General features: G+C 41.1%; 2 protein-coding genes across 3 annotated transcripts in view; one reads left to right on the top strand and one right to left on the bottom strand.

The window, feature by feature from the left end:
- Window positions 1-5,565, top strand: part of LOC128512868 (oxysterol-binding protein-related protein 10) — an 8,196-nt gene extending 2,631 nt beyond the window's left edge. Inside the window, exons 2-5 of the mRNA XM_053486347.1 lie at window positions 1,898-2,073; window positions 2,412-2,545; window positions 2,614-2,805; window positions 5,057-5,565. Coding sequence (XP_053342322.1) covers window positions 1,898-2,073; window positions 2,412-2,545; window positions 2,614-2,805; window positions 5,057-5,341 — 787 coding nt within the window. The 3' untranslated portion in view covers window positions 5,342-5,565. The remainder of the gene's footprint in view (window positions 1-1,897; window positions 2,074-2,411; window positions 2,546-2,613; window positions 2,806-5,056) is intronic.
- Window positions 5,566-12,661: 7,096 nt separating this feature from the next.
- Window positions 12,662-21,048, bottom strand: tgfbr2a (transforming growth factor beta receptor 2a). Of its 2 annotated transcripts, none has more exons than XM_053489690.1 (7): window positions 20,756-21,048; window positions 17,785-17,941; window positions 16,565-16,758; window positions 13,777-14,531; window positions 13,540-13,681; window positions 13,288-13,409; window positions 12,662-13,077 (listed from the first exon to the last, which is right to left on the bottom strand). In XM_053489690.1, exons 1-7 carry the CDS (start codon window positions 20,829-20,831, stop codon window positions 12,883-12,885), a joined length of 1,641 nt encoding a protein of 546 aa, XP_053345665.1. In that variant the 5' UTR covers window positions 20,832-21,048; the 3' UTR covers window positions 12,662-12,882. The 2 variants fall into 2 exon arrangements, with proteins under 2 accessions (XP_053345665.1, XP_053345659.1); XM_053489684.1 differs by having other exon boundaries at window positions 12,663-13,077; window positions 13,777-14,534; window positions 20,756-21,046.
- Between the last annotated feature and the right edge of the window lie 5,808 nt (window positions 21,049-26,856).

The following is a 26,856-nucleotide window of genomic DNA, read 5'->3' as shown; positions in this document are numbered from 1 at the left end:
AGGTGTTAAGACGAGGTGATTAAGCCTCTGTGTGCGCTTTCGAATAAATATGTTCATGTAGAGTTAATTAAGCTGTAAAAAAAGATAGTGGTAAAAGATAGTGTTGATATTCACTAGGGTTGCAAATGTCACACACATTGCATAACACACAAATCAATTAGTAATTAATATTTAATCATCTATTCCCATAATAATAATAATAATAATAATAATAATAACATACTGCACACTGCCTGAAATGCAAGTGCACCCTCTTGTGGTATCCAAGTGAATATGTACGGGATCTACAGAGAAATATGATGCAAAACCAACATAGTCAGTTAATACATGGTTAATCAATATTCTTATTGCCAATTAATCAATTAAGGCTTAATTGTTAACATCAGTCATAGTCACATCAATGTTCCCGCATTTTATATCATCACACGGTTGTGTTTTAAATAGTTAAATTCTTACTGCTGTGATGTATTTAAAATCATTAATATATTTTCTCTTACTGATGTGTGTGTGTGTGTGTGTGTGTAAATCTTATTTCCCATACTCTAAGTTAGCAAACTGGTTATTAAATTAATTCATGTTAATAGTATGTGGTGTTGGTTCAGTTCAGGTGCCTAAAGAGGTCATTGCATCATGAAAGTTTAGAGCCGTTGCTATAGCAACACTATCAGAAGGTCAGGGCTTCACGCCTTCTTCTTCTTCTTTTGAACTGCATCCAGGTGAACTCTGACCTGTGAATTCATTAACGGATTAATTATTACTTAGTGAGGTGGCGTGTTTAACTGATTTACATACGGCCTCATGAGGAAACCACACACACACACACACACACACGCAGAAGAATAATACAATAAAAGTAAAAAGAGGGCATGACATCAGCCTGGTGACTCAGGCTGTTTGGTCGTTGTATTTGGGATTTGTACGCCAGTAGGGACCCAGGGGGCGTGGCTTTCTGTTCTGCTGTGTTTTGAGCAACACTTATACAGGACTTTTGCTTTCAGTGAGATGTGTGTGTGTGTGTGTGTGTGTGTGTGTGTGATAGAAAGGCGCCAGAGTAACAGGATATGACACAATGAGCCTGGAGTGTGTATTTGCTCCATTCTCATTACTTCCTGTTGTGTAAAAGTAAACTTTTTGAAAATAACTGTGTGTGTGTGTGTGTGTGTGTGTGCGTGTGTTTGAAGAGCCAGTCTGGACTTGAGCCCTTGACAAAAACTCCGTCAGAAATGTGCTGTACGTTTTCAGGCGTGTGATTCTGAATCAGGTTTTTGTATAAACGGATTTGTCCAGCGGAGTTCTGCGGGTCTGCTCTGTGGACTCGTCCCCCTAAAACACGGGATTCAGATGTTTTCTTGGTAACTGAGATACGGGGAAATAAACACACACTTTGATCAGAAGGGCTTTGTTTACCTCACCCAATCTGGTGCTTAAAGGAAAAAAACAAATGTCATATGGACCGTACAGCAACGCGAAAAGATCTTTATCGCTTATCTCAGTTAGGACACTGGGGTCAGAGTGCAGGACACAGCGCCCCCTGGAGGAGACAGGGTTAAGGGCCAATTATTACCCAATCACAAGGCCTCTGGTTCTTTATGGATGAGATGATGTGTTTCTTTACTTCATGTTATAACTAACTCGAGTTATGACTTGCTATGTTGCGAGAGAGAGAGAGAGGGAGAGGGAGAGAGAGTTCTAACATCTAATGTCTAAGTCACATATAAAATGGGATTAGAGCTCAGCCTGTTGTGTGACTCTCTACTGCCCCCGATGGTTCATGTTAGTACTTCACCTTCTCATGCAGTTTGTCATATTAATCCACAATCTTTGGTGACACAGGGGTAACTAAATCACATGTTTATCCTGACTCCACCCCCTTGCCTCTCTCTCTCTCTTTCTGCAGATACTTCGTTCTGGATGAAGCGCTGCACCAGCTCCAGTACTTTGTGAATGACCAGGGGCGGAGTCAGAAGCCCAGGGGGACCCTGCCTCTGATTGGTGCGTCAGTCAGCGTGAGTGACGAGGCTCCTCACATGTTCGTCATCAGCTCGACCAACGGGGAGCTCTACAAACTCCGAGGTGATTTATATATCATTACAGAACTCACTCTCACAGTGGACATGTCCTCCAGACTGGATCAGGACGCTTTCACCAGACTCTCTACTAACCAACCTAACACAGACAATCAGACAGAGAGGGGCGTGTCAGATATCTCTGCCTGTCTGTCGCTCCGTCTGCCTCACTGTCTGTCTCTGTCTCTGTCTCTTACTGTCTGTCTCTGTCTCTTACTGTTTGTCTCTCTATTACTTTTTCTGTATTTGTGTCTCTCTCTCTCTGTCTGTCTCTTTTTCTTTCTTCCTTTCTTTGTTGATCTCTCTCTCTCTTTCTCTCTCTCTCTCTCTGTCTCTGTCTCTCAGCGGTGGACGGGAGAGAGCAGCAGTTGTGGATGTCTCACATTCAGTCCTGCACCACAGACAGCAGTGCGAGGACACCGAAGGACCCTGAGGACCAGCTGGGTGTGGACAAGACAGTCAGTAGTTTAGACACACAGGTATGTAGCTCACACACACACACACACACACACACACACGGTCTGACCCAGCTGTCTGTCTCTCTCAGAGTTCGTCACGTCGGAGTTTCTCTCTCCTCCCCTCCTCGTCTTCCTCGACTTCCTCCTCCCCGAGGCTGCAGAGACATCTCCCCCACCTTCCTCATCTGCCACATCTTCCTCATCCTCACAGGTCTCCTGCAGCTTCACGCCGTGCCAAACACACACACGCTCAGCCTGACACACTGCTGCAAGTCCGAGAGGTCTGTCTCTCTCTCTCTCTCACACACACACACACACACACACACACACACAAGGGTAAATATTTGTATCTATATTAGCTACAGTAGCTAGCCTTGGTGTGAAGTGTTCGCTAATTCAGCCTGCGCTTAGGCTAAGTGTCCTTCTGCTAGCTTTTGTTTAAATAAAGAGTAAAATATTAGCTAGGTTCTGTTTGTGATTATCTGTAACTAGCTAACTTGTTTAGCTAACTGTTGTTTTTGTTCAGTATTAGCTGTAATTGTCAGAGCGTTATCCTGCTAACTTGGGTTATGGATGTTCTTCACTTCTGTGTGAGAATCTCGCTAACATCACCCGGCTAGTTCTTAGTTAGCTTTTTTTAGTTTAACGTTAGCTAGCTGTTTTTAAGATTAGCTAGATAAGGCTAGTTTAATTGTTTAAGAGAAGTTTTTAACATTTTTTAATCCAGTGGTAATTTTTCACATCAAAACTACTGAGGGGATGCACATACTTTTAAACAATTAGTTTTCCTCTTAAAACAATATGTATATATATTTCTCTGTAGATCCCGTACATATTCACTTGGATACCACAAGGTGCACTTGCATTTCAGGCAGTGTGCAGTGTTTTATTATTATTATTATTATTATTATTATTATGGGAATAGATGATTAAATGTTAATTATTAATTGATTTGTGTGTTATGCAGTGTGTGTGACATTTGCAATCCCAGTGAACATCTACTCTATCTTTTACCACTATCTTTTTTTACAGCTTAATTAACTCTACATGATGAACATATCCCGCAATAAATAAATAAATGAGCTGATGTTAAAGAAGGTTAATCAACATCTGATAAAAAACAATACACTGAAGCTGGACTTTAATCAGTATTTACCAGTGAATGTTTGTATATTATTATTCATGACTGTGATGAAAACAGGAAGTCAGGTGTAAAGAGAAGAAAAGCACTTCTATAAATATACAGTGAAACCTTGGATTACGAGCATAATTCATTCCGGAAGTGAGCTCGTATTTCGAAACACTCGTAAACCAAATTGAATTTTCCCATTTTACCTACAATGTGATTTTCTGGATTTTTTTTTTCGGGCAAGGTTTATGGATATTCTTTAGCTTTAATTCAATTCAATTCAATTCAATTCTATTTCTATAGCGCTTTTAGCAATTTTCATTGCTGCAAAGCAGCTTTACACAATCAAAAGAATTATTTAAGTTTGTATGAAATGTGAATTTGTATGAATCAAAATGGTCAGTTTGTCCCTGGTGAGCAAGCCGAGGGCGACAGTGGCAAGGAAAAACTCCCTGAGATGGTAATAGGAAGAAACCTTGAGAGGAACCAGACTCAACAGGGAACCCATCCTCATCTGGCTTCAGACTTGTAAGAAGTTTCAGTCCTAAACTATCGAACTGTCAAGTCCCCAGAGAAACAGTTGCCAACACCAGTCGAGGCCAGAACCATTTTCTAGGTAGAGAGAACCATCCCCAGACACCAGACGCATCCCAGAGAGACGAGACGCATCCATGTGACGAGATCTTCAGCCAGAAGCGGGGCACCAGGATGGGTCAGACAGGTCCGGAGGGCAGAGGGAGTCTGGATCACTGGCAGCTCAGGAACGACATGTGTAGCGCGACAGAGAGAGAGAAAGAGTGAAAGGGGGGGACAGGAGGAGAGAGGAAAAAGAAAGAGGGGGGGGAAAGAGAAGAAGAGGAGAGATGGCAGTTAGGTATGGTCACAGTCACACAATGTATAATGTGAATGTATATTAACTGTAGAGTGCAAGCAGAGACTCCGGCAGGACTAACTATGACATCATAACTAAAAGGGAGGAGCCAGAAGGAAACACAAACATGAGGGGGAACTGGGATGTAAAATGACCGATCATCTCACCATCAACAAACCTGAGTGATCAATGAGAGTGAGGAAGACAGCATCCAAACATACCAGTTCACCATAATACTCTACGTCCATGAGTCCCCCAGATCTGCTCCTTTACCTATGGCAAATCTATTTATAAAAATGCTTGGCTAAATAAATAGGTTTTTAGCCTGGACTTAAACACTGAGACTGTGTCTGAGTCCCGAACACTATTTGGAAGACTATTCCATAATTTTGGGGCTTTGTAAGAAAAAGCTCCGCCCCACTTTATTCATTTTTTAAATGATTATTTATCTGGATTTGAGTTTAACGTTCGCGGTTGTTGAACACAGCTAGCTGTAAAGCTCTCTTTCTGCTCTCTCTTTTTCCGTCTGTAGGTGATCAGTCAGGCCGAGTGTCAGCAGAAATCCCTCGTCCGGTCCATCGAGCTCCTTCCCCAGCGAGGGGGCGTGTCCTGTCTGGATCAGGACCTGCTGCTGCTGAAGGCGACCTCGGCCGCGACGCTGCGCTGCCTCGCCCAGTGCCTCAGCATGCTACAGCAACACAGATACGCCCACGACGTGTCAGACCCTGCCCCGATGCAGGCTCCGCCCACTGAGGCATGTGACGTGGATCATGTAAAGACTGCTCCGCTCAGCAAAGACCAAACAAACCCATGCTGAGCCAAATCCCTCAGTGTCGCGTCGTCTGCCCTGTTTTTTTTTTTACTTGAGTGTGACTGAAAGGGCTAAACTTCCTGATGTGTGTGTGAAGCGTGTTTGTCAACCAAACTAATGCACTTTCTCTTCCTATGCTGGAGTAACCAAAGCATGCCACACTGTGCCTGATTCGAGCTCCTTCATCCTCACTTCCAAACATGTTCAATAAAATATTTCAGAGCAAATCATGATGTGTTTCCTCTTGTCCTGTAGGTTAGTGAAGTGAACACACACAAAAAGAAAAATAATTGGAGGTTGTAGGGTTGTATCCTTTGTTATTCAAAATATTGGGACTGGATTGGTTGAACCCATCTTTACCAGATGTGTGTGGACGTCATGTAAATGATTTAAGCAAAGTCGACGACCTTTGAGCAGATACTTTGTTAACAGGAAAACCAGTGAGATTTTAACTGGCTGCTGTGGCCTCTTGGTCCACTATGGCGGAGATACCAGTTTGGTGAAGGTGGCCAAGAGAACTGAGTGAGATGGGTCTTTAGAGAAGATCTACTGTACTGTACCTCGACAAACTCACAGGTCAACAGCTGGAAATTTAATTTCCTTACAGCTGTGGTTCTTAACATCTGGTTCTGGTGTCCTGGAGAAACCCCTGTCCTTTGCATTTGGGTGTTTTCCTTTTAACACACACTTTTATGTAGAAAAGGGTGTAATTCCAGGCTGGTTGTATTCCAGGACCAAAGCTGAGAACTTTACCTTGTAGGAATTTTGTATATAAAAAAGTTGTTATTCAAAATAATAATCGTGAAAACCAAAGAAAATCATTAATTTTTGGAGTTCCCATGGAAATCGAGATCATTTTTATCCTGATTTTTTTGACGTTTATAATAGAGATGAAGTGGTCGATCAGTCAGTGACCAGAATCGTCTGTTTTTTAGTGTGACTGGGTGTGACCGGTAATCAGGTGATCAGTCTGAGATATAAACCATTCTGTACCAAGCGCAGAAGCTTCAGAGTGCCGCAACAGAGACACCGTTTTATGGCGTTACTTTATCAAAACTTATACATGTTAAACACCTCCGATCCTGCTTTTCTCTTCAAACTCTGTAAGAGAATTAGTCTAAAAACCACTCATTACACACACTTATACCTGTTTTACAACATCGCCAGCACTAATTAGTTAGATATCCACTATGGTACTGACTGTACTATACCAGATCAGCAGTGTGTCCTAACATATATAAGATGGTAGAGTATAAACAAGCATACACCAGCATGTTAGACAATAAGTACCATGGTATTCACCAAAGTACAGTGTTATACACCACAGTACTACCACAGTACCTACCCTAAAACTCTGTAAAGTCCTATGGTAATGTGTGAAGTACCACGGTAACACTATGGGATATTATGGTGTGTACTACAGTACTTTACCATAGTAAAATTTCTTAGAAATTAAGTAATCAGGAGTTTCTTGGTAGTGAAGACTTTATTGGAGCACAAGAAAGCCGAGTTGGTCTGCAGAACCCTCAGCAACACCAGACCCCATCTTCAGCACAAGAACTATGGTTTATCTTCTTGACCTTTTTTCCACATTTAGATAGTTTTCTCAAGAGACACCAGACTGTCCTTTCCATACATACATGTAGGCACCTCACAGGAGCACTTCTGGCCGTTTCAAGACATGTAATAATCTCACAGATCATTCAGTGTGATTATATATTGGCCCAAGGAGTTCAGTTCATGGAGCATGTATTGGATCGACCCCAGGTGAAACCATTGGAACCATTGGAGCTAGTCTCCAGAGAGGGGCTCTCTATCTAGTTCTGAAAAAGAAATTCTTTTATACCTAAATCCTGGCAGACGTTACCTTCCTGATGTTCATAGCTGGAATTTAAGAATTGTGTAGTCGGTGTACAGGAGAAGAGAAATAACAAAGGAACGACGTTACAGTTTCTTCCACTTTAAATGGGTATAGACCGCCCCCTTCTGGAGGCAACATGCCACTATACCTCTCAGTGACACAGGGCATTAAACAAAATTATTTTAAATAAGTTTCATTTCTTAGTGCATTTATTTATGCACAATAGTCATTTTTTAAATCATTAATTTCCCCCTGGCAACATGATGGAGTAGTGGCTAGCACCGTCGTATCACACCTCCAGGGTCCGGGTTCGATTCCTGTCTTGTGTACACGGAGTTTGCATGTTCTCCCCGTGGTTTTCTCCGGGTGCTCCGGTTTCCTCCCACAGTCCAAAGACATGCAGATTAGTCTAACTGGCGTTCCCAAATTGCCTGCAGTGTGTAAAAGAGTGCCCTGTGATGGATTGGCATCCCGTCCAGGGTGTACCCTCCCCCAGGTCTCCTGGCATAGGCTCCAGGCCCCACACGACCCTGTACATAGAATAAAGTGGTATAGACGGTGAGTAAGTGGGTAGTTATTTCCCCTGAGGTATTACATGTTAGATTTTAAAGAAGTTGCTCTTTTAAAAAAAAAATATCTGTTAAGATATAATCCATAGACATGATCTCGAAATGTCTCCACAATGGGCCATTCTAACTGCTAGACATTCCAGGACAAGTGCTGGATCTTGCTTTTCATTAGGCCTCTGCTAGCACAGAGATAACTTCTCACCACGCTTTACTGGGTCTAGAGGAGCCACTGAACCAGAAGTGCTCGAGTCTGTGTGGCTAACTTATGCTAATCTTAAATGAGCTAATCCACATTTGGGGAAGTGGGTTGTTTCTGTGATTACTTTAAAAAAGCTGCAAAGAATAAAAATCTGGCACTAAACAAACAGTGTGTTGCACAAATTCAAGCTGGTACAAAGTTGGTTAATTGTTTTCATTAAGCAGAATTAAGAAAGTTTTAGGTGGATCAAGCAGGGGGATCATGGTGTCACAATGTTCCCTGTTACTTACTATCTCACCAAATCCCCACCCAGAAGAATGAACGACTCGGACTGAAGACACATGAGTGGAACCACTCAGTTCTGTTTCCTGTGTTATGCACTGAAATGCATAGCGTCTATAGGAGTCACGCGACAAAAGAATGAACGACTCGGACCAGAAGATATCAAGGTTAGCCTCTTATTAAGTTTATTATAATATGTCCTGAGCTGCATTGTAATATTTTAATTACTGGAACTATAGCCAAAATTTGTGTATGTTGACGTGTTGGGAGTATTTTTATTAAAAACGCAACATTTTATTTTATTTCTGATCCAAAGAACAAAATTAACTAAAAAAAAAAAAGATTCTTTTCACGATCCGAGTCACTAAAGTGATTCAAACTTTCCATCACTACTTTTCACATATAAATTAAAATGAGCAATCTAAAAAAAATAAATACAACAAAACTCCAAAACCCGTATTCACAAAGCTTCTTAGAATTCTCTCAGAGAGCTCCTATCTTAGCTTAAAAAGTCCTAGCTGGGAGTCCTAGACTAAAAGTGATTTAGGAAACTTCTCAGAGCAACTATGAGAAGTACAAAACCCTTTATCTTAGTGTGGTGGGTGGTCGACTACGTTGCTAGGGATGACGCAACAATTCAAGGACTGTGATTGGTTGATAAAAAATAACCTCTGACCTCTGTAAATGTTTTGAAATGTGGTTTTGTGAAAAGAGAATATATGATAATAGAACAGACAGTGAAATCATAATGTTTGTATATAAAGAAATTGTACAATCCTGACCACAGGCTACTTTATGCAAAGTTTCTGTTATATGTTAAATATCTTAAAGTTGATTAAAACAGCCAAATGTTTAAATGGGTCTACTTTTGAAGCAACCTATTTCCATACAGTAGTTACTATATTTAAGTTCTTACATTTATTTACTAAACTGATTTTATTACTTTTAATCCGTTCCAGATTAATGGGAGCAAAATGGGCTTAGCTTTTAGATGGTTTGTAGTCAACAATCCAAATTGGACAGCGAGCCGTGTTTACTTTTACGTTCAGTATTTGGAGAATATTTCTTCTTTCAGTCATTTTGTTCTCTACTATAGAAACTCTTAAAGTCCTCCTCTCTACTCTTAACAAGTTTTACCTTAGGAGCTGTTTTTAGGGCTACGATGTTTCATTATTCATTTTTTATCTTTACTAAGATTTAATCCTAAATATAAGGGGAAATTTTAAGAGAATATCATAATTAAAAAAATTATCACTAGGAGCAACTTTTAGGCTTAAGAAGCTTTGTGAATACGGGCCGAGGTGTGTCCTTTAACATTTGGCCTCTCACTTTAAATAAATCTTTTGAAGCTTTTTACACTAAAACTAATTACCAATTTAAAACTAAACACACACACACAACACAGGAAAGGTGTAAACATTCACCACAAATAACACCCTGTTACTCTCAACTAATGTCTAAACAACAACATGATCACTTACAATAAAGCGGATGTTCAACATTAATTATTACACTTATTCGGATTACTCAGAAATACAGAACTGCCTTAATTCTACGTGGCTTTGATTCAACAAGGTGCTGGAAGCATTCTTTAGAACTGTGCCCGATTCTTTAGAACTTTTAAACGATGCCCAATTGGCACTAAGAGGCCTAAAGTGTGCCAAGAAAACATCTCCCACACCATTACACCACCACCACCAGCCTGCACAGTGGTAACAAGGCATGATGGATCCATGTTCTCATTCTGTTTACGCCAAATTCTGACTCTACCATTTGAACGTCTCAACAGAAATCGAGACTCATCAGACCAGGCAACATTTTTCCAGTCTTTAACTGTCCAATTTTGGTGAGCTCGTGCAAATTGTAGCCTCTTTTTCCTATTTGTAGTGGAGATGAGTGGTACCCGGTGGGGTCTTCTGCTGTTGTAGCCCATCCGCCTCAAGGTTGTGTGTGTTGTGGTTTCACAAATGCTTTGCTGCAGACCTCGGTTGTAACAAGTGGTTATTTCAGTCAAAGTTGCTCTTCTATCAGCTTGAATCAGTCGGCCCATTCTCCTCTGACCTCTAGCATCAACAAGGCATTTTCGCATGGATTCCACAGGACTGCCGCATACTGGATGTTTTTCCCTTTTCACACCATTCTTTGTAAACCCTAAAAATGGTTGTGTGTGAAAATCCCAGTAACTGAGCAGATTGTGAAATACTCAGACCGGCCCGTCTGGCACCAACAACCATGCCTCCAAATTGCTTAAATCACCTTTCTTTCCCATTCTGACATTCAGTTTGGAGTTCAGGAGATTGTCTTGACCAGGACCACACCCCTAAATGCATTGAAGCAACTGCCATGTGATTGGTTGATTAGATAATTGCATTAATGAGAAATTGAACAGGTGTTCCTAATAATCCTTTAGGTGAGTGTATATATATTTTATTTAATATACACTTCTATTCTAATTCCATTTTATCACTTTACTTCATCTGTAACTTTTACAGATAAAGTTTTTCTATACATTTTCTATAATTGTATCATTTTTCTTTTATTTTTTTCTTACTTATCTATAAGTTTTTACCTGTATATTTTTTTTTTTCTTGAAATTCTTTACCTCTTCTTTTCATCTTTAAACTTTTGATGACCGTACCAGCATTTCACTGCTTATCACACTGACTGTGCAACATTAAAATTAGAATCTTATGTGCACTTTGTGAACTCCACGTAACCCCGTGTTTAGATTGATCGCTGCGCACATTTGCCATGTGTTGTTTTAACAACCTTTTATGCAGCATCATCACATTTACTATACGTCTGTCAAACGGTGAAATTATTCGGGGGGATTTATATTAATATTAGTCAAGATTACCTTCATTTATCCATCCATCCATTAACTCAACTCATAGTGTTTAAAATGTTCAACAACTAATTAAATAATTAACTAATTTACTGTATTAGAGTTGCCCATACTGTATATCCCACTTTGCGAAACAATTTTGTAATTATATTTTCAGGCAGCTGACAAAGTTATGTTTTATCCGACCAGCAGTCGTTGCTTGAGTAACGTCTGGAAGTTAATTTAACGTGTTATTAAATCATTTGGAACTTTCCAATGTATTTGTATTTGCTAAACTGTTTTTGTTTTCGTACCTACTGCTGTTAGAAATGTCTAACACTTTGTGCTTATTGTTTACTCATATATAAATAGTTTTATTTCCATTTGTAATCCTTTACAGAGAGTTCTTTATTTTGGACAAGTGAGCACGATAAAGAAGAATACACGAGCGAGAGGAAAGTTAAGTGATCTGCCGAACTGCCCCGAGGGCAGAATAACTCCCTCCAGGAGAGTGCTGATGGAAAGGTTCAGTTTAACTTTCCAACTGCAGACGACATGAGACACTTAATGGAAGTTATGGAAGTGTTCGTCAGGACCTGCTCCGATCACATCACCTTCATTATGGAACATGAACAGCAGGTTTAAGAGCTGCAAAGCTTTCCAGTAAAACTGGGAGATCTTATTAACATTTCAGCCGAACTCGAGACTGCCAGAGATTTACAACTGTAATGAAATACCTTACGGTTTAATAACCTTAATCAGAAACGGCTGAACAACCACGCAGAGAGCCGAGTGGTTTTAAGTATAATTTTGGCTAACGTTACAGTTTTATCTCAACAATGAAAATACCGTTTTTAATTAATTCCTCCTAATTTTTTTCTTTTAATGTATTTACTTAAAGTATTTTTAAAAATAATTTTATGAAAAAGAATTTCTGCTTCTTTCAAAATATTCACAGAATAATGCATAATTGTATATTAAGTATTAAAATTAACATAAAAGTTTTCATGATGCTGGAACTCCAAACCACCAAATATAATAAGAGATTTTAATGAAGGATTGTAACAATCATAGATTATTTAAAATATGGGCTACAATGCCAAAAGTATAACAAAAATGGCTTTCACCATGGTTTGCTGGAGTCTCAAAGCCTAAAAAATGGTTTGGAAAAAGAACTTGTTAAGAAACTCTGGATTTCATTAGATCATGCTCTATTTAATTAGATCATGTTTCTATTTAATTTCTTGATTCAACAGGTCTGGCAGTAATCAGGCCTGGGTGTGGCAGGTGACATTTAACTCGGTCCGAAAATCACAGGTCATTCTTGATCAGGGGGGGGGGGGGGATTACTTTTTCACGTAAGGCTAGGTAGGTTTAGACAGGCTTTTCCTCCCTTAATAAATGAAATCATCAATTAAAAACTGCATTTTCTATTTATTATGGTTATATTTGTGTAATATAAAAATGTATTTGAGGTTCAGAAATATTTACAAATGTGTGAAAAATATGCAACAAAAAAAAAGGAATGAGGCAAATAATTTTGTCACGGCACTGTAACTTGTTATTTAAATTGCAAGTGTTAAAGAGAATTCCACAAACATCCCCATGATTGAGCCATGATTTAGAAGATTAGTTTAATTTAATTTATTATAAAAATCAGTTCATGTTATTATGACGTTGGCTTGTTATTCACGCTGCAGAAAATTTAAAGTTAATACTATGCATGGTATCTGATTTTATATAGATATATTGTCTCTTGAAACACAAAGTCGAAACTCATGTTTCTGGATAAAAACACGTCCATGATACACTTCACAGGTCTATATTTAATAACTCCGCCTCTGTCTCTGGGATGTTGCTTATTTTGTCCTTGTTATTTGAGTTCGCTTTGAGGAATGATGGATTGTTGAACTCGTTAAATCTCTCGGATACACACGAAGCTGTCAGACGAGCTTCTGGATCCTGGTCCCAGCATTCCTCGAGCATCTCACACACCAGCTTTACACCCTGAAATAACACACAGTAGCAAAAATGACTTCATTAGCAGTAGCTACGGCTAAAGACATAATCTTAACAAACATTACCGTTACCCCTCCAGCAGTTAGCTCTATGATATCACATATCACATATACAGTACCTAGACTTGGCTAGCATTAGTGTTCAGCTGTGTTTAGGTGCTAGCGTGTAAGCGTAGCTTAGCAATGATAGCATTATTACCGGGTGTGTTCTCCAGCCGAGCCGAATCTCGGGTCGCTCTCGGTCTCTGATCACGGTGTCCTTCATGCTCTCGATGCACGGCTGATTCAACTTCCCGAACGGCGGCTCGTACTCTCTCACCTCTACACACACAAACACACCCACAGTTAGCGTTGCTACAGGCGCAGAAAATATAATGTAAAGTTTGTAAAGCCATGAAAACGTTGATAACAGCAAAACCTTTGAATCAGCATGTTAGCATGAACGTGTTACCTCCGATGGCGGTGCACCTGGACGTGATCTCCCACAGCACCAGAGCCATGGAATAAACATCTGCCTGTTTAAAGGACTCTATGTTCTCCAGGTTTAGTCTGGACTCCAGTAGCTCGGGGGCCATGTACCTCGCTGTGCCGACCTGAGTACAGGTAAAAACACAGCATACACAAATAAATAAAATGCTTATAATCCCAGCTGCCAAGTTGCTCTAATCTTTAACAGGTGTGGTCTTACCTGTCCTCTATTAGCCAGCTCCTCCGTGCTCATGTTGCTGTCGAGTCGGATGCTGAGGCCAAAGTCGCAGATGCAGCAGCTCCGGTCTTCCTTCACCAGGACGTTGTCACTCTTCAAGTCTCGGTGAGCGACCGGCACTTTAACTCCACCTGTTGCACTCCGGTCACTATGCAGGTGAGCCAAACCTCTTACGACATCACCACCCATCTTGTAGAGCTCCGGCCACTCGAGCTGGTGGACTCTGAGGAAGTCCCTTAGGTTCCCTCGAGCGTGGTAGGCCGTAATCAGCCATAACTGTTGATCCAGTGTGTGTTTTTCTGCTGCCAGGAAGTGGACAATGTTCTCATGACAGAGCTCTGCATCCAGAAATATCTCCCGCTCCGTCTTCCAGGATAGGAACTCCTCCAGTGGAAAGATCTTCACTGCCACTGTCTGGAACACCCGGTTTTCACTTGTTTTTTGCCCGAGTCGGGCGCGGTGCACTTCGGCGAAGCGTCCTTTTCCCACTATTTCATCCAGATGGACGGGCAGAAGCTCTGTGTTGTGATTGAGCCAGTTTGAGACGCTGTCTGAGTGTTCGAGTTTATTGCCAATGATGGAGCGTGTGTCGCTAAAATCAGTCCTTAGTTGGTACTGACGGAGCTTGTAAAGGTAGCAGGAATAAATTAGGGTGAAGAGGATGACGGTAAGAATGCCGATAGGAACCAGGACAAAGAGGAGAAGGTTCTGCACCGATGGGTTTTCCTGTTTTGTCTCTGCTGCAACAGAAAACAAGAACAGAGTAGTGCTCATTGTGAGTTAATCAAAAAAGACAATGGTGGCCAACAAAGAGCCTTACTACTGTACCCCACTACCCCATACGCCCTCATTGATCTTTTCCACCCTTCATCATCCTGGTGACCTGTAAGTAAAAGGCCTGGATTGGTATTCTAAACAGTTATTGGCTGCTCAACTCTACCCAACCCCATCCCAGGATTTGTTCAGACTCGAGTGCTACTGAAAACCCCTACAATTTGTCAAGACTTTCCCCACTTCTGAGTGCTTCCTTTCTGTCCATCCTGTGGATGGGATTCCTTCATTAATTTATTCATCTTCTATATTGCTTATCCTGTTTCACAATTACAGGGAGGCCTGGAGCCTATCCCATGAGGCGTTGGGCATGAGGCATGGTACACTCTGGACAAGGTGCCAATCTACTGGGCAATTTAGGAATATCAAATGGCCTAATCTGTAGGAAACTGAAGTGCCCAGAGAAAACCCACCAAGCACAGGGTGAACATGCAAACTTCACTCATACAGACCCTGAAGCGGGAATCGAACCCTCAACATGTGAGGCCACAGTGCTAATCACTACACCACTGGGTGCCGAATACCTTCACACGAATGTTTAAATTGAAACCAGATGTTGCTACATTTCTTCTCATCTACCTCAGCACGTCTAGTAAGCATTGAGTGAACAGTGAAATTGCTTACACTGTTGGTGCAAAGTATTCTTCCTTATATAAGTGCACTACATGGGCATCCAGAATTAAAACTAGCCAGCTAGTGGTGGTTGTTTGGAAATTATTGCATCATGTTACCATATGAATGTTCATAGTGAAATATTTCTGTGACTCTGTGGTCCACTGAGAAACGTCACGGGGTAGCTCAGGTGAAAACCCAAAATATCATATCATATCATATAAACTTAGAGCTATTAGCTCCTCCTCCTTCAAGCTCATTTCTAAAACACGATACAGCTGCACCACAGATTACTGGACGGTTCAAACCCCACAACCACCAAGTTGCCACTGTTGGGCCCTTGAGCAAGGCCCTTAACCCTCAACTGCTCAGATGTGTAATGAGATAAAAATGTAAGTCGCTCTGGATAAGAGCGTCTGCCAAATGCCTAAATGTAAATGTAAATGTTCGTTTCTGCGTTCCTTACTGAGCTTAGAGCCATGAAAGCTGTTGTAGATATTTACTCAGATATTCACCCACTGATCTTCTTCTCCATGGTTTAGGAATGCACGCCGTTAGTTCCTGCACAAACCTTATCCTATTCACATCACAACTACTTATAGAACAGCTAGGTTTCTCACTGAACTAGGTGTGCTTCATACTTGTTTAGTATTTCATAATATTGTTTATATTATAAAATAATATATTGGGAGATTTTATATTATATTAACTTTTGTTTAGGTTTAGATGTTCAGTGTGTGTCTATAAAGAAAAAGAAAAAATCTTTTTGTCCTTTTTTATGTTCGTATTCACCAGGGATCACACACGCTGATTTGACTTTTCTCCAATATGACCTCATATTAGAAGAGCCCCGCCCCCGGGTTGGTGCTCAGCTCTGCTGTTCTCAGTAGCTCATTTACAGAGAAACCGAAATAACGGGATTGCAGAAGGAATGAAACAGAAGAACGTACAGTATTTCAGCTGGGGTGGGCTATATATAAACTGTGATCCATTGATCCCATTGTTAAATAAACCAAATGAAGATCAGTCCAGTCATATTCATAGCCGTAGCCAGGTCCCACCCAATCTGTATCAACTACCAACCAGGGAGGGTGAAGACCATCCAAGGCTTCCTCTGAGACACAACATCAGCTGAGGGCATCTTTTTCAACCTCGGATGGATACGCTATTCGCCTCCTCCTCTTGAACGAGCTCACAGATGCTCGTGATTGGCTAGTGTCGCTATAACTAATGTAGGAATGTAAGCATGCCCCTCTTATCCTCCTCCACAACATCGCACCACTTGGAACCCCAACTCATCCTGTTGAACTGTATGAGATCGGCCTACCTGTGGAGAAAATCAGGTTCTTGTTACACTCGTCTTCTTGGCTGCAGGAGCAGATGTAGACGTCTGGGCCGAGTTGCGTGTACTGCTTCATCACACACTCCTTTTTGTCGTAGTCTGTCAGCATCACACCGTAGAAGGGTTCCGATGGGTCGTGACACACTGTTTCCACGGTGACGCTCCCGCCATATCTGCGCCTTAATAATAATAATAATAATAATAATAATAATCACAAATTATCTGCATTCTGGCTGTATGATTTATTTTAATGGAAAATACATCACTTTTCGACATTATCTCATTGCCTTTTAATACCCTTTGTCCATCTGTCGACAAGCGTTCGTATTCCCTCATTAGAAAATGTTTTAGGCCAAGCTACGAGCCACGGAAGTAAACCAGAAGTGACCAAACAGGTGAAAGTCTGATGGAGTGAGATCAGGACTATAGGGAGGACGTTTCGACACCTCGGAGTGTCCACAGTCTGGACAGAAGTGTGCAGATGTGCATCGTCACTCGAGATCACGAAGCCCTCGGATAGAGGTCCTCTGTGTTTAATCTGTAGTTTTTCTTCAATAAGCGTCTCACTGTAACGAGCACTGTTGATTGTTGAACCTTTCCCCTGATGGTGTTCCAATACTTCTGGCCCTCGAGAACCACAGAGAACTGTAAGTGTTGGTGAATTTTCCAGCTGATGGTCGACCTTTGAGCTTTTTCTTGGTCTGTGATTGAGGATGTTTTTCCGTCCAGACTCTGCCGTTTACTCTCAGGCTCGTAGTGATGAATCCGTGTCTCGTCACCAGTGAGGATTCTCTTTAAGATTAACTCTCACCTTCTTTACAGTATTGTTATAAATTTAGTTTGCAAATATCTAAACTCTTCTGTTTATGATCTTCTGCACCAGGTACACTCTCAATCAGAAAAAAAAAAAACCCACATCACTACACGCTGCTCTTCTTTCGTTCAAATCACAAGCGGGGCCTCTATGTTTGCTCGCACCGCAGTTACAGACGAACTGATGTAACCTGTTCACACACACACGGGGGGACGGGGGGCTCGACCGGAAAGCGCCCATAAGACCAGACAGTTTAGTCAAGATATTATAATAATACATTGTTTTAGATGTTTGTGACTACAAATCAGCCATGAAGGAGAGAATTCCTTTAAAAATAAATATTTTATTACCATTTGTGTGTGTGTGTGTGTGTGTGTGTGTGTGCACCTACCATGCACTAACGCAGACCTCAGTTTTATTCGCACAGATGGAAGTGATATTGCAGTGAATCTCGCAGTGAGTCTCAGTGGCGTTACACTCGCTCGGCTCGACATCACAGAACAGACACAGATTGTTCAGGACGAACGGGCTGTGAGCGACGGGACTCGCTGGAGGACAGAGAAGAAACAAACACATCAAATAAAGCTCAACACCGCCCAGGTCTGCATCCTGATTCTACTCCCTGACAGTATCGTCACACACTGTATATATCGATCTTGTTCTGATATGGTTAACGGCTCATTTATACAACACACGATCACAAACAGATAAAAAAAAATCTCTCTCTCTCTCTCTATATATATATATATATATACAGTATATATGGGTCACATATATGACGTGACGCCCCCTTTTTCTGTCCGGGTTAATTTTATTTTGCAGAAAAAAACTAAAAAATACATAAAAATTTCTCATCTACTTGTTATACCTTCTTTACCTACTAAACCACTCTAACTTCTCCAAATTTGTAAGTTTTTCATCATTTTTCTGCTATCCGAAGTGCCAAAACACCATATGGGGCGACCGTCCGGCCTTGACTTTAGTTAGGACAACTGGTTTAAAAACACTTTAAATCAACTTAAATATATCCCTTTTCCTAGTTGGCATAATTTTAAACATGTTTTACATCCATTGACAAAACTATAAAACATTTGCTCATATATTTCTATCATGATATACAAACGAATGTTGTCCGAATTATGTTGATTCTATCCATTTCATCCAGGGCGACCATCAACAAACCACAATTTTGGGACCTTTATTTTAAAAAACATCTCAAGGATGAGATACTGCATCAGCCAGACACAAGTGAAGACCCCCTGGAAACAACTGTATAGTAAATCAGTCTCTCTCATATAGTAAGAAAAAGCTGTTTTTTAACGGCTATGATGTCGTAGTCACTTTTGGTCATCATGTGGGGCGACCACCCCAAAACTGTGAATTATAATTTTTTTTTCCACAAATCTATATTTTGATGATAAATTTGATAGTGCTTTGTCACTAGAAGAAGCTTGTTTGGTTTCTGAGGCTAACTGTTATACCTGTTATACTTGAGTAAACTTGAAAACATCATATGGGCGACCGAGTATCATGTGGGGCGACCACTGCTGAGTGTTTTAAATGATAGATATATGTCCTATATTTATAGTTTTCATATCCTATACATCAATTATATACATAGAGTTAATTGTTTAAGTATAATTATTTGTTTATTTTATCTTTTTTTCTAAATTCAGCCATTTTCCATTCCTTTTATAGGGATAAACATTTATTTTAACTGGATAATGAAGGAGACTCTGATATTATAGAATAAACTTGTGAAATAATGGTTTTCATAAAATGAAAGGGCACTAAAGTTTATCTTTCTTCATCAGTTTATCTACTTACTGATATGAGTTCAACTAGTCTTAATGATACATAAAAATGTGAATTCTGAGATATATTACGGTCGCCCCAGATGACTTTTTTAAGGCTATGTTTTATTAACTTAAGTGTAAAAACACTAAAATGACAATTTTTTTACTTTTCTTTATAAAGGCATGTGTACACTACATTCCAAATGTTTAGAAAATGGCCAAACATATCCATATTTTTGGTATTTTAAAATTGGCCTATTAAAAAGTCTTATCCGTCAATGACCCTTATACATTACCGTTCAAAAGTTTGGGGTCACTTGCAAAGTTCTTTGTTTTTGTTTAGTGATTTATTTTCTACATTCTACAACAATACTGGGGATTTAAAAACTATAAAATAACACATATGAAATTAGGTAATTATGTAACAACAACAAAAACTACAGTTAGTTGTAATTATAAGACACAGAGGTCGGCCTTTCTGTAATAGTTCTTGCAAGAACAGTATCATCAAGTACATTTGCAAAATCCGTCAAGCACCATAATGAAACTGTCTCTCATGAAGGCCGTCCCAGGAGGGCGAGACCAAAACCTACCTCTGTCTCAGACGAGGAGTTCATTTAGAGTTATCAGCCTGGAAAATGACCAATTAACAACCAGCACCTCAGATTAGAGGCGTTATGAAGTCTTTACAGAGCAGAAATAGCAGAAACATCTCACCATTAACTGTTCAAAGGAGATTAATGCATTTTTTGGACGCCTTCAGCCTTTACAATGTAGAAAAAAATAAAAATCAGGAACCATCATGAAGTTAGAATGTGACCCCAAACTTTTGAACGGTAGTGTGTGTGTGTGTATATATATATATATATATTTAGGTTTCTCTGATGTTAGTAGAAGGAGCCTCCAATGTGAGCGCTTTGTAAAGCTGTAAATATGGACAGGGGAGGTTTCTTAGCCACATGAGATAACTATATATAAAAAAAGTAATAAAAAAAAGTTAATATCTGATGAACTTGACGACAGAGAACAGAGAGAGGTGGACTAGGGAATGAGCATTTATACCTGCTATAACAGGAACAAACTCTACATTACATAACAAAAATGTGTTTGGAAAAAACCTTTACTGTAGACAGATGTAAAAAGTTCTAGGATGTATTTTTTTTTTGAAAATTTTAATAAACATTAATCATTAGAATTTTTTGTGTACGAAGAACAAAAAACAGAAAAAACACACGCGTAAGTGCTATTATTGAAAAAATAAACTTTATGTTAATTTAATCATTATTTTAAAATCAGCATTTCTTTAAAGAACAATGACATCAAAGTGTATAAACAAATAAACAAAAACACGTAAACAGGATGAACAGAAACATACACACACACACACACTCCTACGCTTCATTTCTAACGGTTTAAACACAACACTCGTATACATTACTGTACTTTACTGTACATGATGTTTAATTTATTATAACACGCCGTAAGATTCGCAACACACACAAACACACAAACACACGCACAGCGTATAACGTTTTTGTGACTTAAGGAAATGTGTGTGTTACTCACCCTGAAGGCCTGTTAGACAGGAAGTGCAGACGAGCAGCAGAGCGCAGCTCAGAACACACACACCGAGTCGCTCCATTAACACTCCTCTACACTGATCATCACACAGCTCGAACCGTCAGCCTTCATCACAACCTCCATCTAAACACTTATATACACACTACTGACCAGAGTCTTCTGATCCATCCCCTCCCCTGTACCTCCATACACACACACACACACACACTGAGCACGTTCACCAGAAAGAGAAACGGGGAAGAAGTTTGACGCTATGAGTCAGAGGCTGACAGCAGACAGGAAACGGAGAAAAAACAAAAAGCTGTCTCTCTCTCTCTCTCTCTCTCTCTCTCTGTCTGTCTCTCGACTCTTTCTCACTGTTTATGGTAAATGCTGCTTGTGCAACCCCTCATTTTAAGATCTGTATCACACACACACACACACACACACAAGTCTAAACACATAAACTATGAGGGCCACTGTGCCACACAGCACACCGATACACACACACACACACACACACACACACACACACACACTCTCTCTCTCTCTCTCTCTCTCTCCTACTCACTCTCTCACACACACACACACACACACACACTTGCACCATGTTTTTTTTACAGCATGAAAACTTTTGGGCCTATAAACAGTTCTACACATAAAGCAGTGTGAGTGCTGCTGCCTCCAGTGGTTACACTATGCTATTACACCACACCCAGGCACATTTTATATTCTATATAAAACTAAATATTTTCCCATATTCAGCATTATCGTAATTCCAGATCTCACATACACACACACACACACACACGGTACACAGGACACTCCTATACCAATACACTCACACCTACAGTATAGGAGTACATGTGTAATGAAGCCTTCATTTGTCGCATATACATCAGTGAAATATCTCAGAGTAACTGAGGGCAGAGCGTAGGGTCAGCCATGGTACAGCGCCCCCTGGAGACCTTCTTACTGCCACTTGTCCACCAGGACACTACACACTGTTACACACTACAGTAAACACCCCTACACACTGTACACCCTTACACCATCACACTACACCTACACACCACTCCACTCCTGTTTATCATCACACACACCTTCCCTACACTAAACAGTCAAACTGGGCCTTTTGATTGTACAGAATAACAGAACTCAGTCCTGAGAGTAAACACTCCCCTCACACACTAATTGTACTTATCCCAGTGTCTCATTAGAGCTTGGACACCATCAAGGTAGAAAGTCTTATCCGTACACTGGAGCTGTGATCGGACCGACTGACCGGTTCAGGTCTAACATGCCGGCCTCTCAGGAACTCATTTAATGACCCAAACGTGTCTACTGATGGTGAGGTCACAGGTTCAAAACCCAGCACCACCATTGGGCCCTTGAGTGAGGCCCTTAGTCCTCTAACGCTCAGCTGTAAGTCACTCTGGATAAGGTCTGACATGAAGGTCAGGGATGTCCTGGAGGTCAGGACTGTACGGGGACGTGGTGATAACTCCCAGCCGAGTTCCTGTACTGTCTAAGTGGTGTTGAACGATTGTGTGTTCAGTCCACACACACGGATGTCTCTCCCACACAATAATGATCAGGCGTTCTACCCTCCGAATGTTCACGTGGACGAGTGCAGTGAGCTCCGAGCCACCTCGGCCTTCTTTAAATCGCGTTCAGATGTTTTACTGCGGCTAAGAAGTCTCATCATATTAGGCTACGTTTACACGGTCAGGTAAATGTGACCCAATTCCGTTTTTTTGCACTCAGCATCCACCCCCCCCCCCCCTTTTTAATGCTTATTTGGGCTAAATAACATTAAGAAAGGCAACAAATCAGAATTGGGCATCGAGACCTGCAGTGTAAACGTAGCCTAAGTCTCAGGTGTAACCTCTTACCTTTATCTGTTACGTCAGCGTCCAAAAAAAAGCTAAGCCAGATGTTAGGGGAAGCAGAAAACACTGAGGAAAAAGAGAAAAGTGTGGAAAGGCCTACACACACACACACACACACACACACACACACACACACATAAGAAAAAGAGAATTTACGGGTGAAACATGACTAAGCAGCGTCTAGCGATGGTGCCATATACACATACACACAGAAAAAAACTTGTCTCGCTCCATTTGTCCCCAGTGAGGGCTTACACCACAAAATCTCACAGATGTTGAGTAAGAGTTAACTTCCTTAGAAGTCAGTCTGTATCTCAAAACATCTGCTTTAGGGTAGTTTTTTTTTTCTGGTAAACTGAGGACATACGGTTAAAGACAACATTTCATTTGTATCACTGTATATATTTAGAAATGCATCTTGGGGATAAAGCAGATGTGCATTATTGCACGAATATTACAAAACATTTTGAAGCCAGGGTTCATAAAGAGGATTGCACGACACACACATGTTCTTCAGTGTGTTTACACCAGCTTTAACACCTTTTTTTGGACTTATTAACCTATTGGAGGTACTCTCTAACATTTTTTGGTGGCACGGTGGCGTAGTGGTTAGCGCTGTTGCCGTGCCTGACCTCGCCTTGCCAGACTCCAGGTTCTCCTCGTGCTCGGTGGGTTTCTTCAGGTTCTCTGTTTCCTCCCACAGTACAGAGGTCCCACCACAGGTGTAAAAATGAGAGTGAATACAATGGTTACCATTGGCCTCCACAGCCCTAACTTGGACTACTGAGGTTCCTAGAATTCCTAGTCCTGTAAGTGTGTGAGGTGGATCCTCCATGGATTGGACTTGCCGCTCCTGCACATCAGATTGTGATCTGTAAAATTCGCAGGTGGAGTCATTAACAAGTTCAGCATAAACCGTTCCTTAACAAGGTGTGTTTAATGTGACTTTTGGTGCACAAGGTTTCCCAGCAGAACATCACCCTGAGCATCACACTGCCTCCACGCGTTTGCCCCTCTACCCATAGTGCACCCTGGTGCCATCTCTTCTCCAGGTACGAGAAATTCGTCGTCCACATGATGTAAAAGTAAACGTGACTCATTAGACCAGGCCACCTGTGGTCCAGTTTTGATTGTAGAAGCTTTCAGTGGTGCACACAGGTCTCCATGAGAACTGAACAAGAACTGACTGTTCACTCGCTTGCCAATAAAACCACCTCTTGACATACAGTCTGTAAAATATGATACACATTCCAGAGACAAACATTTGAATTCTGTGAAAAACTGGCTGAAATCTATGACACACTCCATTAACACGTAATATTAACTGCTGGTAATAATAAACTGATCCAGTCCAACTAGAGCTACGGACACTTGCTCAGTTTTTTGTTACGGAAAACCCGAAAGTATGTTCATGAAATTTTCTGTCTCACGTCTGGTTTTCTGTCTGGGTGGCTCTCCAGCTCAGAGGAAGTGTTAACATACCAAACAGATGGCTTTAATTTGCCCGAGCTCTCAGAGCTGGTCTGACTTTTATTAATCCACACTGCGTCCAGGGAAAACAGTGAACGTTCAGGAGGGAGCACAACCTGAACTTTCAGTCGACAGAACATCAGCTGCAACTTGTTCGTGTGTGTGTGTGGGTGAAAGTATGCAAGCAAGTATGAACAGTGCCACGGTGTGACTAAATTGTTATGCCTAATGAATGTTGCACAGTTCTCAGAAACACGTCTCCTCTCATGTTAAACTGATTTAGACACAGCGCACAAATAGTTGGATGATAAACTGGACTCGGAGGTCTGTTGCACATGAGAATTCGTTTTTTTCTCATCAGAAGGTAGGAGACACAGACTAGACAGATCGACTAAAAGAAAACATCTTTAATCCTTTTTTTTGGCGAACAGACCAGCATTCAGTACGCGACGTTGGGATAACACTGAACAAACGACCTCAACACGATGTTGCAAATATGATTTAAACACAAAACTCGTTTATGGTATCTCCAAACTGAAATGCACCAACGTAGTCCTCATCCTGCTGACAGTGAGGGGTTTTCTCTTTCCCTTCTGTAACTGAGCCAATGACCTGGGCGGTACTCGAACCCGGTCTCTCCAGTCTAATCACTGGCCTGTGGACCAAGGGGCAACCTCAGGTCCAGAAAAATTATTCCAAACACGCAAGTGTCAAAATGTGCAATTCCTTAAACGCCCACTAGGACTCTAACTGTGAGTCAATCCCTCACCAAATGATAAGTTAAGTTAAGTTAAGCCTTTATTCGTCACACATACATTACTGCACAGTGAAATTCTTTATTCTTCACATATCCCAGCTTCTTGTTAGTAGGCAGGGGTCAGAGCGCAGGGTCAGCCATTTTTACGGCGCCCCTGGAGCAGACAGGGTTAAGGGCCTTGCTCAAGGGCCCAACAGCGGCAACCTGGCGGAGCTGGGGCTCGAACCGCAGATCTTCCGATCCGTAACTCAGAGCCTTAACACACTGAGCCACCACTGCCCCTAAATAAAATGTACAAACAGAAATAAACATGTTTCCAGTCTGGTACAAAACTGTTTTGGTCTCTATTGATAGATTTCCCAGTCATGAATATTGAATATTGAATGAATATTTAGGCAACTCATCAGTTTAATTTATTAAGGCATACAATTATGCCTTGTTAGGGGTGGGGTTGATGTGATTGACAGCTTGTAGTAACCGAAGTAAGAAGGTGTGTTCCAAACAACAGCCAAATGGTGTTTGCTCCGGCCATTTATGGGATTCAGATCCTGCGAAGATGGCGACGGCCCAAGCTCCCACACTGAGCCTCAGAACCATGATCAGAAAACCTGTGGGTGGCGTCATGGAGAGTTTGTTTAGTTCTGTTTATGCTGTGAATGCTAGTAAATACACACGCACTGATTTGATGACGTCATTAGATATTAGGGTTCCTGTTGGGGTGATTCCATGATTAATAATTTTTTTCAGAGCATGTCACCATGGTAACTTGTATGATGGAGCTAACCTGATCAGGGAGGGAGGTACAGTATAAAGACCACCTCCTAACATACACAGTTTGATATGCAGTGAAATGCCAATGACTGCATTCCATATCATCTGGTCACGTTCCTGCTGCTTTTAAGAAGGCAAGGGTTATTCCCATCCTCCAGAAACCCTGCCTGGACCCATCAGAAGTTAACAACTATCGCCCCGTATCACTTCTCTCTTTTATTTCCAAAATTCCTGCAAGCACTGTTTATAATCAAATGTCTCTTTATCTCTTACAGAACAACCTTAATGATCCCAACCAATCTGGATTCAAAGTGCACTGCACCACGTTCCCTCCGATCCTCCAGCACTGCTCGTCTCATCCCACCAAATACAGTCAGGACATCGAGGGCGGCATTCATCCAGGCTCTTTTCTGCCTCTAGATATCATATAGTTGCACCACTGGCAATCTTTAAATGATGAACTTCAATATTTGGGTTAATAGGCTTTTGGGTTTGTAGATGATACAGGCAGACATTTCACAATGAGACGATCCAAAACCCTTACCTGAAAAAACTGTCTCTTTACCTCCTTAAAAACAGGCTTTGGGTGTTTAGGTCTAGGCCCATTTTACACCCCCGACTTCCCTTGGGAGGAAGATGCCTAGCTCATGTCTGAGATGCTTACAGTAGCTCGAGGCAAGGGGTCACCAGCTTTTGCAAACTGGGAAAATTCTGACCACAGCATTGTTGAGGCTGAGAACAGGCAATGGGAATTTTACAGCCTTCCACCTGACTATTAGTAGAGTTTGGAGAAGCTGACTAACCCTAATTCCACTGCCGGAAAACACAGAAACTTGCTAGAGAAACACTTTGTTTTACCTGCACATTGATGACCCTGTAACATAAATGGACCACACTGACGGCATCATAGCCTTGATTTCCCAGTCACAGACTAACTGGCGACTACTGGTATACAGGAAGCTGCTCAGCAAAGCGATTTTTTTCCCAGTGCTGCTATCTGTTAAGAGTTAGTGCATAATGTGAGCATGTATATAACAAGCTGCAGGAACAGCCACGAGAAACACAAATATGAGAAACAGAAGAATCTCACACGTGGTGACATCTCCCAGCAATTAGGGATGAACTCTGGACAAACTCTGGCGACTGCACGCTTGCACAATTACTGTACCAGAACTGCGTTAAAAAAGATGACTGCGTGTGGATGTATCATGGGTAAT

Source organism: Clarias gariepinus, chromosome 2 (assembly GCF_024256425.1).
Source record: "Clarias gariepinus isolate MV-2021 ecotype Netherlands chromosome 2, CGAR_prim_01v2, whole genome shotgun sequence".
NCBI lineage: Eukaryota > Metazoa > Chordata > Actinopteri > Siluriformes > Clariidae > Clarias > Clarias gariepinus.
The sequence above is the reverse complement of the archived record's forward strand: the minus strand, read 5'-3'. Positions and strand labels throughout refer to the sequence as shown.